Genomic DNA, 17,436 nt, shown 5'->3' with positions numbered 1-17,436 from the left:
ACACGTGAGCCGACGGTGACGACAAATGAGTCGATGCTGACGATGATGAGGACAGTCGATGGACGACAAACGAGGCCGACAAAAGAGGGGACGGATACTCTTATGCAGCCTTCGACGACAGGCGACTACGACTGCAAGTACAAGTGCGCCCAGTCTCTGGCACATCCGGCCTGTCATGGCACGATGTTGAGCCAGGGTGTTGGATGAGGGCAGCGGATGGGGGGCTACAGATGGAGCGTGCACGGAGGTGTGCCGGGGGGTGATCGGAGGGAGGAGGGGCCTTGGACTCGTCTCTCGTGCCACCAACGCTTCATGGCTTGTCAGCGTTTGTGATAGGGGTAGGGCGTTTGGGATACCATGTCAGAACGGTGATGAAGATGGTCGTCTTGGGTTTATGACATACTTTGTTACTATTAGTCGATTGGTCTACGTAGCCCTTTCTTTCCTTCTCGTCTTTTTTTTAATGATTTCACTTTTGAACGATTTTTCTTCATCTTCTCCTTATTCTGGCTAGCCATTTGTTAAAGTGCCTACCTACACGACGCACTTGTCGTCCCAATTATGGATCGACTTCGGCGCGAAAGAGTGATCCGAGTTGATGTTCACCCGCATGCTACGCTGCGAGCTATCGTGGGCGGAGCATTACTGCATTACTTCTGTCCAGTCTCCCGTCTCCTTTTATTGCTGAACAGTGCTGCCACGCTCTCCTTGTCGTCGTTTCGCCTCTGCCGGCGTTTACCCTTTTCGTCCGGTCTGCTGTTTCAAAGGGTTTCGTGGCGAGCGGAGCCTTGTTCCATTTTGCTCCCTGTCTGGTCAGTTTTGGCCAGCTTCCTGCCAGTGACCCCTGTTGGCTCGGAGAGGCCAGAGAGCCACGAGGGACAGATGCAGTACTCTGTAGAGTGGGGTTTCTCTTCTTTTACTGAAGCAGCGACTCAATTTACTTTGTCTGTGCTCAAGAGGGGAAAGGGAAATCAATTAATGCAAGTTGACGAGATGAGTAGAGATTGCTTGAACTGTGGACTGTCAGCTGGAGTACTTCGCACACAGTATCCATTTTATTTATTTATTTGAATTCAACTTTCAGCTCATGGCGCAACTGACACCTGCACGATCCAGGGACTAGTCCGAATCTCGAAGGCTCGCCCAATTCGGACAAGTCATTTCTTGTATTTTCTGTGCCACAGGACAGGGCTCTCAAACACTGGACCGCTGTCTCTCGTCTCTCGTGTAAGCGGATGGAACGGTCCAGCCAAAAGTTCCCACTGACAAGAAAGTTGATCCCATTTGCCAATCCACCAATCCATCAACGTAAATCGACTCTGCCCTCGGCTGCCGCATCTGAAACATTTGGCAGGTTCTGGTCCCGCCGATAGCTAACAACTCACAGCAGACGACTCGCCCCAGCCAAGGCCCAAGCTGTGAGTCCCGGCTTCGAGCTCCCGTTTTCTCCTCCACTCTCAGGTACAGAGAGTATTGCAGGACGCTGCTTTCATCTATTGTATCGTTCGTATTGTACGTCGTACGTCAAAGTCAAGTTCCTGGACATCAACATCACAATCGTTTCGTCCTCGTCTTTTTATGCACGTTAAATTACGCTGTCGATGGAGAGCTTGCATGGCATACATGGCTGCACGCACTGAAGCTCATTGCATCGAAAGCTGCAGCGCACAGCCATGCGCTCGAGCATTGCGGACACGGCGCACGCCCGTCTTATGGCTTCCGGCGTCTTATTTCCAGCTATTTGGGATCATTGGCGTGCTCTGCACGCCGTGTGTCTTCTCCAACTCTAAACTTTAATGAGGATAAGCACGACGTACGACATACTTGTTTCTTTCCCCTCATCTTGCCGTCCAATCTCATACACGATGCGGACAGCGCCGCCCGTTGTCGAATGAGGGATGTTCCGTGATCGGATTGGATGCAAGGCGAAGTCGACACACCGTTTTCTTCCTCTCTTACTTTTCCTTTTTTTTTTCACTTACTTCCTCGACTTCGGCTTGTCATTCATCACTTCCTTTTGTCCCCCTTTTCTTTACTCATTTTATTCCTCCTCTTCATCTCGTATTCTTCATGGTCTAACAGCTCAGCCGTCGTGTGGTTGGCGGGGTTCTGTTTCCGTCTGTTTCATAATCATGCGTTTCACCTGCACAAAAAAAGAAGAAGCAGAAAAGATAGGACGTTTCAAAACAACGTTTCGAGAAAGCTGTGGTAGTACGAACTACAGTGATTTGTGTGTTCCATACACGGCCTTCACTCACCAATTGCGTGTGATACTGTATTGGTTACGTCGTCATTGGCTCATGCACAGCTTCCTGAGTACCCTATTTGAGCGCTCGGGCAACAAAGTGATTGGCGATCTTCAAGACCCCCAAATGGAATGGCTTGGGATAATGATAATCGTGGACCAAATACGACATACGATGTACAGAATAGAAAATCTCTCTATGAATCTCTGTAAAACAGCTCAGAATGACGAGGCTACAAGGAAACGCCCAAAAAGAAATTTTCTGTGGCTGGCTGACAAAACCACTGGATGAATAATAGAAGGAAAAAGCGGACCGAAGATGCTTCTAAAGGCGAGACGAGGCGAGACGCGAGCAGGCTAGGTAAGGCTGAGGAATCAAAAAGCAAAAGCTAAAAAAAGGCCGCCAACAAATCCAATTGACCCAAACAGGCACGCAAAAGAAAAAAAAGAATAACAAACGGGTCTCGACGCACCGAGTCTCCCAATTGGCAGCTGCCGACCCAACTCGACGCTGTCCGAGTGAGCACGACGAGATTGCCATCGTTTGGTGTTGTCCTCATGCCTTTTTGAAAAATACCGACTACGATTTGCGTACGTCGTGTGGCTGCGAAAATTCGGTCGTTTGGCTGTTGCGACGAGAGTCGAGGAGCGCTTTGGGTTTGTCAGCAAGAGCGGCTCGACACAAGCGCTGTGGGTCCATTTCGTGATTTCGTCATTAGCGCCTTCCTGCCCTGAGTCCCCTGGCTGTTGGTAGCGCTCCGAGCCGAATTCAGACACTTCACACTGCCTTGCGGCGAACGAATTGCAACTGTTTATTCCGTTGACGCCGTGGACATTGTGGCTCTCCAAAAAGGCCCAACGGGCGAGTGCTAGCCTACAGGGGACCTTCTCGGTGTCGTCCACGATGTGGGAGACGGACGTGCAAGGTCGATGCAAATGCATCACCAACAGCCAGGCGTATTGAGCATACGTCAAATTCTCATTAATAATGGTAGAGTTGGTCGACGCAGTCACTAAAGGGCCTGCAGGAATTGGGAACCATTTTGCTCCGTCGACGTAGATGCTCCCCTTGGAAGTAAATGCCGTGTCCGAGTTCTATTCATTCGATCGACTTCCGTGTCCGGGTTCTTTTCATTCGATCGACTTCTTCTCGCTCGTTCTTCTCACTTTCCCTATGGACACCCGGTTTTCTCCCTTTAGCGTTTCGTACGTGCCCACTCTACGCAGCCTGCCTTATTAGAAAGCACGCGCGGGAATATGTTTGACCAAGGTCCACTAAAAACTCAAATAAAACCCGCCAATAATATACGGCCACCGGTGGCCGCAATGCAATTCAAGATCTCCTCCTCCCGTATAAGACGCAAGACCCTGAGTAATTCACTGTCGCGCCCTTGATATGTCATGATTCGGAGTGCTTCCGTGCCGCGTTCCTTCCGCGTTCGCTTGCAGGGCGCACCTTCCCTGGATACGGGCCTAAGCGGCATCTCCGCAGCTGCCATTTTGATTTCGAACGAGTCTGTTCAATAACTGCAAGTTTTGCTCTGCTTGCGTGCTAAGCAGGCGCCATCCACTGGACCGCACCTGCCTTCCTCGTCGAGGGCATTCCTTCCCTGACAGGGCCCACCCCCGCGTATAGACGGCCATCGCTCCTGCCGGGCAAGACGCAATCGCCATTTTTTTCGTTTTCTCGTTTCTTGGCTGCCGGAGGGCCACTTTTGTGCAGCTGCCTCTTGCTTCTTTGGCCTCGATCCTCGATCCTCTTTGGCTTTCCGCCGTCTTCGCTTGTTTTCTGTTTTCCTTTTCTTGATCTCCTTTTCTGTCCCACCCCCCCCCCCCGGTATAAAAGGCACGATCCCATCCAACCTCGATGGCATTGATCGCTTCAGTTCGATCGCGTCACCATCTCTTGCTCTCATCTCAGCACGTCTTCTCTCCACTCTCTTCCAATTTCAGCATCACCACATCCTCTCTACCTTCCACAAAGACACGCTTCATTGCCACCATGACACGTCCTACGGGCATCACCCAGCGCGGCAAAACAACCGTCAGCTTGCCCGCAGCTGGCGTGCCCTTCTACACGCCGGCCCAGACACCGCCGCCCGGCACCGCCACCCAGTCGACGACGTTTGACGGCAAGCCCATTCCGACCCTCTTCACGCCGCACAAGATCCGGGGCGTCGAGTTTAGCAACCGCCTTGTCGTCTCGCCCATGTGCATGTACTCGGCCGACGACGGCCACTTGACCGACTTCCACCTGGTCCACCTCGGCCAGTTTGCGCTGAACGGCGCCGCCCTCACCATTGTCGAGGCCACCGCCGTCCTGCCCAACGGCCGCATCTCGTCCGAGGATTCGGGTCTGTGGCAGGACAGCCAGATTGCGCCCCTCAAGCGCATTGCCGACTTTGTGCACAGCCAGGGCAACAAGATTGGCATCCAGCTGGGCCACGCCGGCCGCAAGGCGAGCACGCTGGCGCCGTGGCACGAGGCCCAGCGCGGCGAGAAGCTGTTTGCCCTCGAGAGCGAGGGCGGCTGGCCCGACAACACGTGGGCGCCCTCGGCCATCGCCTATGCGCCCGACTGGCTCCAGCCGCACGCGGTGACGCTGGACGACATCCAGGAGATCAAGGCGAGCTTCGCGGCCGCGGCCAAGCGCGCCGTGGCCGCCGGCGTCGACGTCGTTGAGATCCACGCCGCCCACGGCTACCTCCTCACGCAGTTTTTGTCGCCCACCACCAACAAGCGCACCGACCAGTACGGCGGCTCCTTTGAGAACCGCATCCGCCTGGTGCTGGAGATTGTCCAGGAGGTCCGGGCCGTCCTCCCCGACAGCATGCCGCTGTTTTTGCGCGTGTCGGCCACCGAGTGGCTCGAGACCGTCACCGACGAGCCCTCGTGGACCGTCGAGGACACCGTCAAGCTGGCCGACCAGCTGCCCGCCTTGGGCGTCGACCTGCTCGACGTGTCGTCCGGCGGCAACTCCCGCGACCAGTCCATCCAGCTGCACCCCACCTACCAGACCGACCTCGTGGCCGCGATCAAGAAGGGCCTGCGCGCCCAGGGCAGCAAGGCCGCCGACGCGCTCCAGTTTGGCGCCCTCGGCTTCATTCGGGATGCCGAGCTGGCCAGGGACGCGGCCCAAAAGGGCGGCAACGTCGAGGCCGACCTGGTCCTGGTGGCCCGCCAGTTCCTCAAGGAACCCGAGTTTGTGCGGCGCGTGGCCCACAAGCTGGGTGTGCCCATCAGCTGGCCGACGCAGTACGGCCGTGCCCTGTGGAAGCCGGACGCAAGGATCTAGACGATTGGGCGATCAGACGATGCTACGGTGTGCTTAGACGATTAGAGAGATACATAGACAGCGTGTTTTGACAGTTATTCTGGGTTTGTGCGGATCTGTTTTTGTTTTTGTATATAGCCTGCAGCCTTGGCCTCAATTTTGACGTCATATTCAACATGCATAAGATACATGCAATCCAAATCGTGCATGTGCCGAGACGTGCCTATTGCTGACGGCGTCCGCTTTGCCGCGCCGTAAGATGTGCTGGTCGTTAGCAACAGACGTAGCTGTGTTAGGAAACTGGGGTAAGAAAGAGTCGTGGGCGAAGAACGATGGGTCAATGTCACATGAATCGGACATTCGAGCAGGCGCAACGGCGAATACACACAGTACATAACAGTGGGGTCTGGAAATCATGTCATCAACCAAAAGGTCGTATTGAGGTCGTATTGCTAGACTTATGCCACACATGCCGCTCATGCATGCTCGCTCTCACGCGGTCTCACGTCCGCTCACTCGCCCTTTCCCGTACCCTTGTCTCAGTTCCGGCCGCCCCCTAGTCGCGGTACCACTTCCCCGTCACTGTGTCTGCCCCCGGCGCCGCCGCACTCGCCGCCGCCGCCGACGCATTCGCCACAGGCGTGTCGCCGTTCCCCCGTGCCACCACCTCCGACTCCACCAGCGATCGGATCAGCTCCACCACGAGCGCCCTCCCGGCCTCTACCCGCTCGGGCGTCGCGGCCGCTGGCACGTGCAAAAAAGCCACCCGGCGCCGCGCATACCGCGCGTCCTTGTGGTCGGCCTCCTGGTCCCGCCGGTACAGGTGGGCCAGCGAGCTAAAGTAGATAAAGTCGCAGAGGTAGCGGCCGGCGTCCACGGAGATGCGCAGGTCCGCGCCGGGCGCCGCATGGCCGCGCCACCGGGCCAGCACGTCGTCCAGGTCGAGATGGGACTCGAGGGCGGCCGGCACGCCGTACCAGGGCCAGCGGGGGTCGCCGCGGTCCGCGGGGGTGTCGCCGAGCAGCTGGTCGTCGACGTCGCGCAGGGTGTAGCCGTCGCGGCGGCCGACGCGCTCGAGGGCGTAGTGGAGGCGGGGGCCCGCCATGCCAATGTGGAGGACGAGGTCAATATTTTTCGGGGGCGTAAATTCCGTGCCCTCTCTGCCTTCTTTGTCTTCTTTGCCATCGTCATACGCCCCGCCCCCCACCTTGGTCGGCGTGCCGTCCCAGAGTGTGGGCACGAGCGTGCGGACAGCCTGGTAGTTGACGCGGACGGGTCCTGGGTAGACGACAATGCGCACGGGCGGTACAGACGCTGGTGACGGAGCCGTCGTCGTAGAGGATGCCGTAGAAGATGCCGTCTTTGTCCGCGCCGGCAGGTACTCGGGCAGCCGGCGGGCAATCTCCCAGGAGGGGTTCTGAGGGTATTCCGACTTGAACGCCTGTGCCAGGTAAAGGCAGCCGTGAGCATGCAACGCACTACTATTTCATGGCAGACAAAGATGAACCACGTACGTCAAAGCCGGTGACGAGGACCGTAAACTCCTCAAACTCCTCGGCGGGAGAGTCTTGGACGGAGCCCATTGCGGAGACACTGGCGGGGCGGGCGTACTGGGGGACGCTTCAGGGACGCAATTGGAGGGAGAAGGACTGGAAAGGTGATGGCCAGGACAGAAGCAGAAGATGCGGCGAAAGTACAGACAACCGGTCGTCTAGTGTCGCGGGAGACAGTTGAAGGAGAAACGGCCGATTAGGGGCGATGAGGAGGGCCGCAAGGGATAAGATGACAGGTGATGACAGGTGATGACAGGTGATGACAGATGATGCCAAAAACGGAAAGGGAGTGACACAAGACCGGCGTAATGACTCTGGGGATAAGACAGATACGACAACGGGAAGAGTCAAGACAGAAGCAGCCGGGAAACCAATCGAAATACTTCAGAGATACACCAGAGGAATAAACAGAAACCAGGTCCGACTGGGCATCTCGCCATCCATATTGTCTGTTATGCACAGTCTCGTGCCCTGCAAACTGCTCGGCTGAAGCGACAAAGGGCTCTCAAGGACAGCGATTCCAGTGGCTTTCATGGACTTTGGCGTGTGACTGGGGGGAGGTATCGCCGAAATATAGTGGTCTTTACCCCACATTGTAACTCCCCTGACACGAGAGGGGACACTGAAGCGATAGCGCAGCGCTAGCTCGAGATAACAAAGACGTCATTAGAAGGAGGGATAGTTGCATCACAGTGCATGGAGCGACTCCTGACACAAAGGGACGCGAATTGCACGGTTTATTGAAGAACGGTTAAAGAACGGCTTCGATTATGGTTCCAATCTGCATCAAGTCCTACATAGTTTTACAAGGAAAGGGTAGGGTGCCCTGCCGAAAGTCAACGACGCAACCACAACACCTTATTTGATAACAAACGGACACAAAAGAAGACGATTTTCTAAGAGTCTGACGAAATAGTGTCCATGAACAATAACAAAAGTGACAAAATAAAATTTGGAGGACTGCAACAAATTCAAAAACTCCGGTGTGTGTGTGCTCCAATGCTGTGTTGTGCCCCAAGAATGTTGGACAATGCTTGCGAAGGAAGATGAAAAGGAACGGAAGAAAATACAAAAAATACAAGCTCTTTGACGTGCCCAATGCCCAAATGCCCAAATGCCCAAATGCGCCGCGCATAACAAGCAACGGAAGAATGGTTGAGAAGACAAAAAAGACCAAAAAAATAAACTTGTAGTGGCTGAAGTGGGACAAATGCGATAATAAAGAAACATAGAAATGTAAAAGCGAGTTACAGAGAAGTAAGGCAGCAGAGTCGCCTGGCGAGTCCCGAGGCAGTCGCCTACGAAGACAGAGCCAGGCCGCTGTCCAGCGACGAGCCGGCCGAGCGGTCATGCGGTGCCTTGGTGGCATCGCCGTTTCCGGGAGAGGCGGCAACGACTGTGCTCGTGCTCGTGCTCGAGCTCGTCGCGGCGCCCTTGATGACGCCGGGCCGCGTGTTTTCCTTTCGTCCGCGGCTGCTGCTGCTGCTGCGGCTCATGTCCATCTTGCCGCTGGCGTCCGAGCTCAAGATCGTCTCGAGCTTCGTGCGGCTCGGGTTCTGGCTGTTCACGTGCAGCGAGGACCGTGGCTGGAGGCTGGAGGTCGGAAAGGAGGCACCAGCATCACCGCTGCTGCCTGGCAGCACGGCAGTAACGGGGAGCGACGGCATGGCGGGGACCGGCGGAGGTGCAGCGTTTGGGAACCGCCACTTTGTGCGCAGCATGCCGTCGTCATCCGACGACCAGTTTGGGTCCTCGACAGACGATGCAAGGCTGCCGCTGCGGCTCCTACCGGCGGCGGCGGCGGCGGCACCTCGCGATCCGAGTCGCTGCTGGCTCTTGGGACGGATCTCGTTTCCGGTGGTAGCGGACTTGCGAGAAACAGTGCGGCTAAGGTTGGCAGTGGCCGCCGCTGCGGCAACGGCTGCAGCATCGTCTTCCTCCGTCGAAGTGGAAGACGAAGCGCGTGGGCGACCTGTGACAGTGGCGCCGCTGTTGGCTGAATCGCCACGGCGGAGACGCGCCTCGCGGGCCATTCTGCGCGTGAGGGACACCTCGGATCCGGCGACGGCTGTGGTCGACCGGCGCATGCTGCCTCCATTCATAGAACTGGCCACACTGGTGCTGCGGCTGACGGGGACCTTGCCCTCCATCACTTTGGCCGGCGGCGGCGGCTGCAGCATCCAGCGCAGCGCGTCCCTGTGGGCCGGCTTGCTGCCGACAACGGGGGGGTGGTAGTCGTTGACGGGTGGGTGGATGATGGTCGGCGAGTAAAAGTTGGCACGGTCTTCGTCGGTGACGGCGAGGTTGCCACCGCTGTAGTAGGCGCCCGTCGAGAAGCCACCGCGCTCCTTAGTCCCCAGCGTACTCTCGAGCAGACGGCCCGCAGACGACCCGGCCTTAACAATGGCGTCCATGAGCTTGTGCGTCCGAGACGGCTCCGAGCCCCACAGCTCCTCGTCCTCGCGCTGGTACCGCTTGTAGTTCCAGCCCTCGGCGCTGGTCGTCGTGGTCGTACCGACTGTCGCGGCCGTCGCTGTGGCTTCGAGCATGCTCATGCTACGAGCATCGTCGGAGTTCAATGTTGGGCTGACCGGTGGCTGGCCGCCACTCGTGCGTGACTTGTTAGCGACGTTGGCGCCGCTGGAGTTATTTGAGGCCGGCATGCTGTTGTCGGCGCTTCTTCGGTCGGCTGCGCCACCGGCTGCTGTTGCGTCGGTACCATCACTGGCGGCCGCTGCGGCTCCTTCTGGCAATGGCTCCGAGCCACCGTTGGCTCCTTGTAGAATTCCGCCGCTGCCACCGCTGCTATTTGGCACGCCTCCGTGATTGCTAATCGCTAAGCTGCTACGCGTGGCAATGCTGCTATCTTTGCCGGCGCTGGTGAGTTTGCGTTGGCTCGAGTTCTGCTTGGCGGCACGGCCCTTCTTCGGCAGGCTGGGCCCCATCATGATTTCTTCTTGCCAGTAGGGGTTGACATTGAAGGGACTGGGATGGCGGTAGATGGGCGGTTCGTCTTCCTCCATCGCCGCGCGCTCCTTGCGCTCCTTGTCAAACTTCTTTTTGGCACGATGCCGGGTGCGTGCGGACATGCATGGCGTACATGCCAGGTAGTAGAAGACGACCGACTGGATGGCTACGGGTAACGCCATTGTGGCGGATGCGTGTGAGAAGGTGGATGGGTAAAGACGTCGGAAATGGGTCGGTCACGGTCGACGAAGAGGACGAAGAGGACGAAGAGGACGAGGGAAGACGAGGGCTGGCTAGATCACGGCCGTCGTCTTCAATTCGCCGTCGTCGTTGGTTGTCGGTACACCCCCTCTCTCGTGTTTACCCTGCCTCCTGACACGTCCCCCCCAAAAAGCAACAGAGCGGCACACGACACAGCCCAGCAGTCCGGGTAATTTGGCGTCGATCCCAGCAAAGCGAACTTGTGCGGGACAGGGGCAGGAACGCTAAAGAGCCTCAATTAAGGGACGACTCCAAAAGAGCGTTCGATAATCTTGTCGGGCGGATACGTAGGTGTATGTTTCGTGGAAGCATGAAAAGGCTGGATGGCGGCTGAAAGGAGATGGAGGGACAAAGTTCTGGGAGGAAATGAGACGCTGGTTGGGCGACTGTCGAAAAGCCTGCGAGTCAGTCCTTCGCAAACGAGACGTGTGTCGCACACGGAAATGGATCGTATTGTGTATGTCGTATACAAAACAGTCTTCTCTCCAAGAGAAGCGTTTGTGTAAATGTGTTGGAGCAGTCGGCTTGGTGCGTCAAGGTTTTGCAAGGCCCAGGTGAAGGCTGCGAGAAGCGAGGAGCGAGTTGAGGTGCTACGGGCCAAACGCTGATGCTGAATGCTGACCGCTCAATCCAATCTGCTTGTCGATTTTGCCCGCTGTTGTCTGTTGTGTCCCCAGACACAACGGCACTAGCAGGGAAACCTACTTTGTCGGATCAAAAATCGATTTTGTGTCCAGGTGCTCCTGCGTTGCGTAGCCGTACACCGTATATGCCGTGCCCGTGCAGTGATAGTCGATGCGTACAGATATTTTCTTCGCGCCTGTGGGGACAAGGAGGGTCGATCTCGTCGCGTTCGAGGACCCAGACAGGCGAGAGAGGCAATCCAAGGGATGCCGAAGAAATGTTGGTTAGCGCCGGGGGTGGTTGTCGAGGTCGAGAACGAAACGATGGTCGACAGGTTCGAGGGAGACCAAGGAGCAAACACGGTCGGTGCAAGGGCGTTTGAGTTCTGACTGAGACAAATTGAGTTGTTGGCGAGAAGTAAGGGAAAGTCGGCGTTGTTGCTGGGGAAAAGCAAAAGGGGCGCAGCGACCTGACGTGGGCGAGTGATGGATAAGCGCCCTCGGCCGGGACCTTTGTTTGCCGAGTCCTAGCAGACAGAATGCTTGGCGTATGTCGTACTCGATTCCGAGGTCGAATTGAATGGGAGAGAAACTGGAGAGGCGAAAGTAAAAGTGACGAGAACAAAATTGATGTAAGGTGGACGAAGGAGAGATATTTGAGAAAGAAAGGAGGGCAAGTGCGGCGGTTTGGTTGCTACCCGGTTCGCCAGTCCTAATCCAGTATGGCCTGCCGTGGAGGGAAGGAACGATGCAGATTGTTGCAATGGAACTCGGAAAGAACGAGAAAACGTGAACAAGGACTGGTTGGAAGGGCAAGAGGGGGGAACGAGAAAGAGCGATGCACAAGAATAGCACAAAGGGAAACAAAAAGGCAAGGAATGTTGAGACAAACAAACGGGAAGGAACAAGCAAGAGGGCGAATATCAAGAAAGAGGAGCCTGGTAAAGAACTGTGAAAACAATCAATGGAAACTAGGATAGATTCGGGCGAGCAGGAGTCCTATCCAAAGTGAGGAAAACTACGGCCTACAATACGACGTGAAACGACAGCGCAACTGTACGAATTATTGAAAAGGCATTCCAACCAAAAGATGATGAAAAACGCCTGCAGGGCCTTCTCGTACAGAAAGGTATGTGGGATGTTCTTGTACGAACCAGCCAAGGAGGGAGGGGATGGAGGATGATTAAGGTGCGGAAGAGGCGTGTGTGCGCCCGCCAACTATAGTATAGGCTACCGTCGAGCGAACCATGGGAACGAACGACTGTGCCATCCTCGCCACGTTGGGGAACGCTTGGGCCACAAAGGCGTCCACACGTTGCCCCGAAAACAAAGGACGCAGGGACTGCTTGGCCAACAAAGTGTCGGACACGAACGCCGTGTGCTGATTGAGGGACTAAATACCACATTCCTAGCCAGGCTTGACCGGGGAACTGATACGCCCAAAACGCCTTTGTCTGTTCAAGTAAACCGCAATGAGTTCAGATGCCAGCAGAATGCGTCGCCAGCCAAGATCATGGAGCGCCTAGTAATACGAGTAATATTGAGCATTTTCTTGAACACATTCAGGGTGGGCTTCGTACAAGTCCTTCGATGTCCCACATTCTGCCTTTGCCTATCGTATTCGTGTGGAATTACAACACAACGACGCCCCTTTTGCGTCGAGCAAAAGCCAGCAATCCAATGTTCTTGCACAATGTCTTGCTTTTGTCTAGAGTGTTTTGCAACAAACAAAATGCCGACCGCATGTCTTCGACTCGTTTGGTGAGGGGACTTGTCAGAACGGCCGCGCGTTGGGACGTCCAGAAGGTAAGAAGCTGGCGAAAAGACCGAGTCACCGAGACTCAATCGCCAGCAAAGCCAAGGCTGGTTTTGAGGGGTCAGGCAACGCACAACATCCTTGACTGTGGCTACAGCCAGCGCATCCCGCGTGACGACACAGTCATGGCAAGGCGACGTGTAAAAGGCATACAGTGACGATTAGGCAAGACAAGTGATGGAGGGCGGAGGCCTAATGATGAGAACACGATCCCAATAGAGGAGGGACCATTCGTCATGCCCGTAGATCCCGGTGAACATTTTTGTGCTCAGCATGGACTTGGAAGAGAAAAACGTGGCCAGTAAATTGGCCAGTAAAGTGCCTGTTAGCATAGTCATGCACCAAGCTCGACTGGGACCGAAACTATGCTCATTGCAGCGTCAGACTCCAGGAGTCGAGGAGAGCCGGGGGCGTTGAGATTGTCGTTCATCTTACTCCAAGCCAAAGAGGATAACTGCGCAGTTCACCGTCGTTGATCGTGGCCGTAAAACGAATATCCTCTGTCTGCGATAGGTGGTATTGGACCGATCTTTTTTAAACATTAAAATATAGTTACACAAATAAATATAATAAAAAACGGCTTACCAAAGTGCACCCAAAGTCTTTTCTCCGTTGACAGATTTGTGTCCCTTGTTCGAGCTATCCTCTGCATACTCATGTTGACGGGCCGAACTGATGAACCTCACGATCATGTTAAACACCCCACGTTTTCCTTTTTCCCGTCCTCGTTCCTTCATCAACAGTGACCCTTGGCTATGATCTGCACATATGAACCAGACGGCAGAGGACGTACAAAGACAGTAAATGCCTCCAACAATGCCGTCGATTAAAAGTAAACTGGGCTTGAACAAAACAGGACCGAAAAAAAATGTAGATTATTCAGGGCCTCCTGACAAGCAAGCCCCTCACTTTTAAGCATATTCCCATTTAGACGCGGTCGCTAAATGCAACCTCCTTCTCATCTGCCCGGCTGACCGGCACACACGTTGCGCCATTCCGCTTCCCCATACGGCCAGCAGGGCCAGGCCGGTTACCCAGTTGGGCGGTGTCCCGTGCTCCCTCCACGTTCGGTCGCACGTCGCACGTGTCAAACCAAGCTGCCAAATGCGCCAGGCTCGTCTGTATCCTCGAGATGCGGCTCAAAAGCATCGGAGTTTGCATGTGCGTCTGCGCAACGCCTGGACTGGCTGCAGGACGCAGTCTAGGAGCATCATCAAAAAGTGAATGTCGATCGTGATTGGCCTGAACTGGCCAAAACAGTTGACGTCTGCATCAACACGCAGCTCATGCACGACGTATGCACGATGCAGCGGTAATCACAGATCGACCAAAGCTCATCAGATGAATGCAGCTCGGCTCGAATCGGTGGTACCCAAAAGGCAGTGATAAGAGCAAATGCCAGAGTGTCGATAATGCAATTATCCAAAAGATACGTGCTAAACAAAAACGACCAAATTCCACACAGCCGTCGAACTCTGTGGCCACGACCACCTGTGGCCGCTGATGCGCCAATTGCGATGATACAAGCTCCCGAGGATATCCATCTGAAAATGCACAACAAGAACGCCGGCCCTGAGTGGGAATCTGTCCTTGGACAGGCTGCCCTTCCAAAGCACAATAATACAATCTAAGCAAGAACAAGGAATAAGAACAAGGACAAGGCCTCCCGCACGCCCTGCTTCGTAGACGCGCCGCTAGGTCGGCTGCACGACCACCACCACGACAAGCGACGTCACCATGAGCGCAAAGGCGACCAGCGACACAAGCAGGATGGTGCCACGGCTCGCGGGAAACTTGCCCTTGAGGATCCACTGCTGGCTCTGGTAGTAGCGGTGGTAGCCCAAAAACAGAATAAGCACACTGATGCCCAAGAACGCGGTGCCCAGCGGACGGCCGACATTGCGCAACCGGTGGAAGCCGCTGTTGTTGTTGTTGTTGTTGCTGCCATCGGTGGACGTGTTCAGACGAAACAGCTGCGTGACGGCAATGCCAATGGAGGTAAAGGCGAGCGACGTGCGCAGCCATGCCAAAAAGGTGCGCTCGAGGGCCAAGTGGTCGCGGGCGACGCTGCCCTTGTTCTCGAGCTCGACGGACTGGAAGCCGGCCCAAAAGTCCGTCCAGCGGCTGCTTGGCGGAGGTGGTGGTGGTGCGCCGGCGCTGGTGGTTCTGCTCCGCACCGACGCCGCGCGCGATCCTCCTCGTGGCACCCCACCGCCACTACCATCACCCTGGCTCCCCTGGCCGCTCTCGCTCCCTCCTGGTTTCCGCGCCCGTGGGCCAGAGTGGGGGGACCGCGACGCGGGCTTCGACGTCGTCTGGTAGTTTAGGCTGTTGTTGTCTCGCCGGTTGATGCGCGTTGTCTCGTCGGCGCTCTCGCTCTCGTACTGCTCGGCAATGCCGGCAAACGCGCCCGGTGCGGACTGGTTGCGGAGGAGCGGTTCCATGCGGAAGGTGGCGCGTCGGTTGCGGTCGGGTGGCGTGGCAGATGGGGCTGCCGCAGTATAGGTTTCGGCGCGGTTGCGGGCCGTCTGTTCCAGTGTGTTAGACGATGCGTGGATGAACGGAGCAAGTCGCGGGCGACGAGAGGAAAACGGTAAAAAGAAAAAAAAAAAAAAAATCAATGGACACCTGCCTCTAGAATCTCATCCAAACGGTCTTGAGTGGCCTGTCGCCGGATGCCTGACAAGCTGCGGTTGAAGAGGCCGGAGCGTCCGACAGAGCCAGTGGACGACGACGTAGACGCACCGCGTGTTGGGCGTGTCGTTGGCGAAGAAGGTGACGCGGGTGAGGCGCCTTCGCCGGACGAGACAACCGAGGCGGATCTTGGTGACGAGGGCGCCGAGAGGACGGGAGGAGGGATCGACGGGAGCTCGTCTGGTTGGTTCTGTGATGAGTCGTGTGCCGAGGTGGAGGTCGGGATCGAGGTCAAAGAATGTCCTTGAGATTCAACTTGAGCTTCTGCGGGCTGCGAGGAGGAAGATGTCGGTGGAGGAACAGAGACAAGACGGGGATCAGCGCTGGCAGCAGTGGCAGCAGTGGCCGCAGTGGCCATGGCGGGTCATGAAATACTCGGGTACTGCTGCAATATGTCGTATAAATACGGGTCTGTTCGAGTTTTCTCTCCCGTTAATGGTGCCGGCAGTCCTGCCCACCCGACACAAAGCACGACAGATGTGCAGAAATGGGGGAGAGGAAGGACAATGAAGTACACAGTACACAGTACGCCGTTATGCCGGGAGCATAAAATAAAAATAAAGTAAAATAATTGCGAAAAGACTGAAAAAGGAAAGACCGGAACGTGCGAGCCAGGGAAAGGGCAGGGGAGGCCCAGCACGCAAGGCACGCGGCTGGCGGGGAAAGAAGGACAACAATGAGAGAACAATGACGGGGCAAGGGCGATAGAGCACAGACAAATGATGTTGGCCAGCGCCTGCCGTCCGAGTGTGGATATGTGTACGGATTATGTCGTAAGATACGTTCGCGTGGCGGGAAGGCGTGACGGACAGTGCAGTAGCAGGGGGTGCACACGCCACAAGGAAAGAGCGAATCTAATCGAGGTTTGGCTTGTGTATCTCTGCAATGCGGTGTCGACAGCCTTGCAGTTGATTGGGAGGGACAGAGCGACAAGAAACGATAAGAAACGATGCAGAACAGTAGCGTGGAGCACGTCAGTCCGGAGTCAATGGCGACAGAGAGAAGAAAGAAAGGACCGGCAAAATTCGAGCGTGGTTGCTGTTTTATTAGCGGAATCCGACAATGAGCTTGGAGCTTGCAAGACGCGCCAAAGCTTGGTGAAGCTTAGACAACGTGCACTACTTTGGTATGTCTCGAGGGCGGGGCAGTCTGTTACAGGCTAGCCCTGCTTGAAAGCTGTCAAAGACTGGGCCGGGTAGCCATTGGCGTCAAAGCGTGCAGCATGTGATGGAAGAGGCACAGGTTGAAGGAGTGGGAGGCGACGATATGAAAAGGCACGAGACTCGTTCACAGTGCAACAAATACCAGCCGTGCCATACGAAATCAGCGAAAGCAATGAACGCGAGAGACGATGAGATGTGACGAAAGATGAAGCACCCTTGCTTGACGTTCTCACAAACAGTAGGGAAAACGCAGTGGTACGATGAAATCAGGTCGATACAGCCCAGACGCAGGACGGGCTGGATAAAAGCGGCATTGAATAATCGTCAGAGGACACAACAGACTCTAGACATTAAAACCAGTCGAAGATTAATAACGAGTTTAGGAAATCCAGGTTTCATACATCGTATAGCAGCATTATCAGACGCCGCACAATAGGAATGCCGAAATGGAATCCAGGAACGGCGACCTCGCTGACATGCTGATACGAGAACCAGCCAATGTGAAATAAAGTAAAAAATGACAATCCATGAGCCATGCGACATGTGACAGGATTTACGATGCTTCTCGTAAAATAGTAAAATAGATACTTGTTTAAAGGACCTGCAAATCTGTCGCACAGTTGCTCTTTCCTTCTTAATGGGATTTCCTCTTTCCTTCCCCATGTCTTGCTCTGATGTTTGCAAAAACAGTAGGAACGAAGGAGCGAATAGGGGGTCAGGGGCAGCAGCATGGCCACTCCACACACCCATGATCGACGTGGATGCTTGGTGTGGATACTTCTAAGGCGCACGACAGTCTGGCCGTGTGTTTATCAAGACGCTGGACTGTCCAACAGCAAT

The 17,436-nt window shown here is 55.5% G+C and overlaps 5 protein-coding genes across 5 annotated transcripts; 1 reads left to right on the top strand and 4 right to left on the bottom strand.

Annotated features, from left to right (window-relative positions):
* Positions 1-4,247: 4,247 nt before the first annotated feature.
* On the top strand, positions 4,248-5,540 carry SPSK_02545 (NADPH dehydrogenase; the record flags this gene model as incomplete). Its single annotated transcript, XM_016729414.1, has 1 exon — positions 4,248-5,540. One exon carries the CDS (start codon positions 4,248-4,250, stop codon positions 5,538-5,540), a length of 1,293 nt encoding a protein of 430 aa, XP_016589472.1.
* A 535-nt stretch (positions 5,541-6,075) lies between these two features.
* SPSK_02635 (pyroglutamyl peptidase type) lies at positions 6,076-7,102 on the bottom strand (the record flags this gene model as incomplete). The annotated part of the gene is made up of 2 exons (XM_016729503.1): positions 6,076-6,960; positions 7,034-7,102. The coding sequence occupies 2 exons, from the start codon at positions 7,100-7,102 to the stop codon at positions 6,076-6,078; spliced, it is 954 nt and encodes a 317-aa protein (XP_016589471.1).
* Positions 7,103-8,370: 1,268 nt separating this feature from the next.
* Positions 8,371-10,221, bottom strand: SPSK_02362 (uncharacterized protein; the record flags this gene model as incomplete). The annotated part of the gene is made up of 1 exon (XM_016729234.1): positions 8,371-10,221. One exon carries the CDS (start codon positions 10,219-10,221, stop codon positions 8,371-8,373), a length of 1,851 nt encoding a protein of 616 aa, XP_016589470.1.
* Positions 10,222-13,666: 3,445 nt separating this feature from the next.
* On the bottom strand, positions 13,667-13,900 carry SPSK_02882 (uncharacterized protein; the record flags this gene model as incomplete). The annotated part of the gene is made up of 1 exon (XM_016729743.1): positions 13,667-13,900. One exon carries the CDS (start codon positions 13,898-13,900, stop codon positions 13,667-13,669), a length of 234 nt encoding a protein of 77 aa, XP_016589469.1.
* Positions 13,901-14,433: 533 nt separating this feature from the next.
* SPSK_02524 (uncharacterized protein) lies at positions 14,434-15,791 on the bottom strand (the record flags this gene model as incomplete). The annotated part of the gene is made up of 2 exons (XM_016729393.1): positions 14,434-15,267; positions 15,366-15,791. The coding sequence occupies 2 exons, from the start codon at positions 15,789-15,791 to the stop codon at positions 14,434-14,436; spliced, it is 1,260 nt and encodes a 419-aa protein (XP_016589468.1).
* Between the last annotated feature and the right edge of the window lie 1,645 nt (positions 15,792-17,436).

The sequence above is a fragment of the Sporothrix schenckii genome (genome assembly GCF_000961545.1).
Source record: "Sporothrix schenckii 1099-18 chromosome Unknown Cont43, whole genome shotgun sequence".
NCBI classification, from domain to species: Eukaryota; Fungi; Ascomycota; class Sordariomycetes; order Ophiostomatales; family Ophiostomataceae; genus Sporothrix; species Sporothrix schenckii.
Note: the sequence above shows the minus strand (reverse complement) of the source record. Positions and strands in the feature narration are given on the sequence as shown.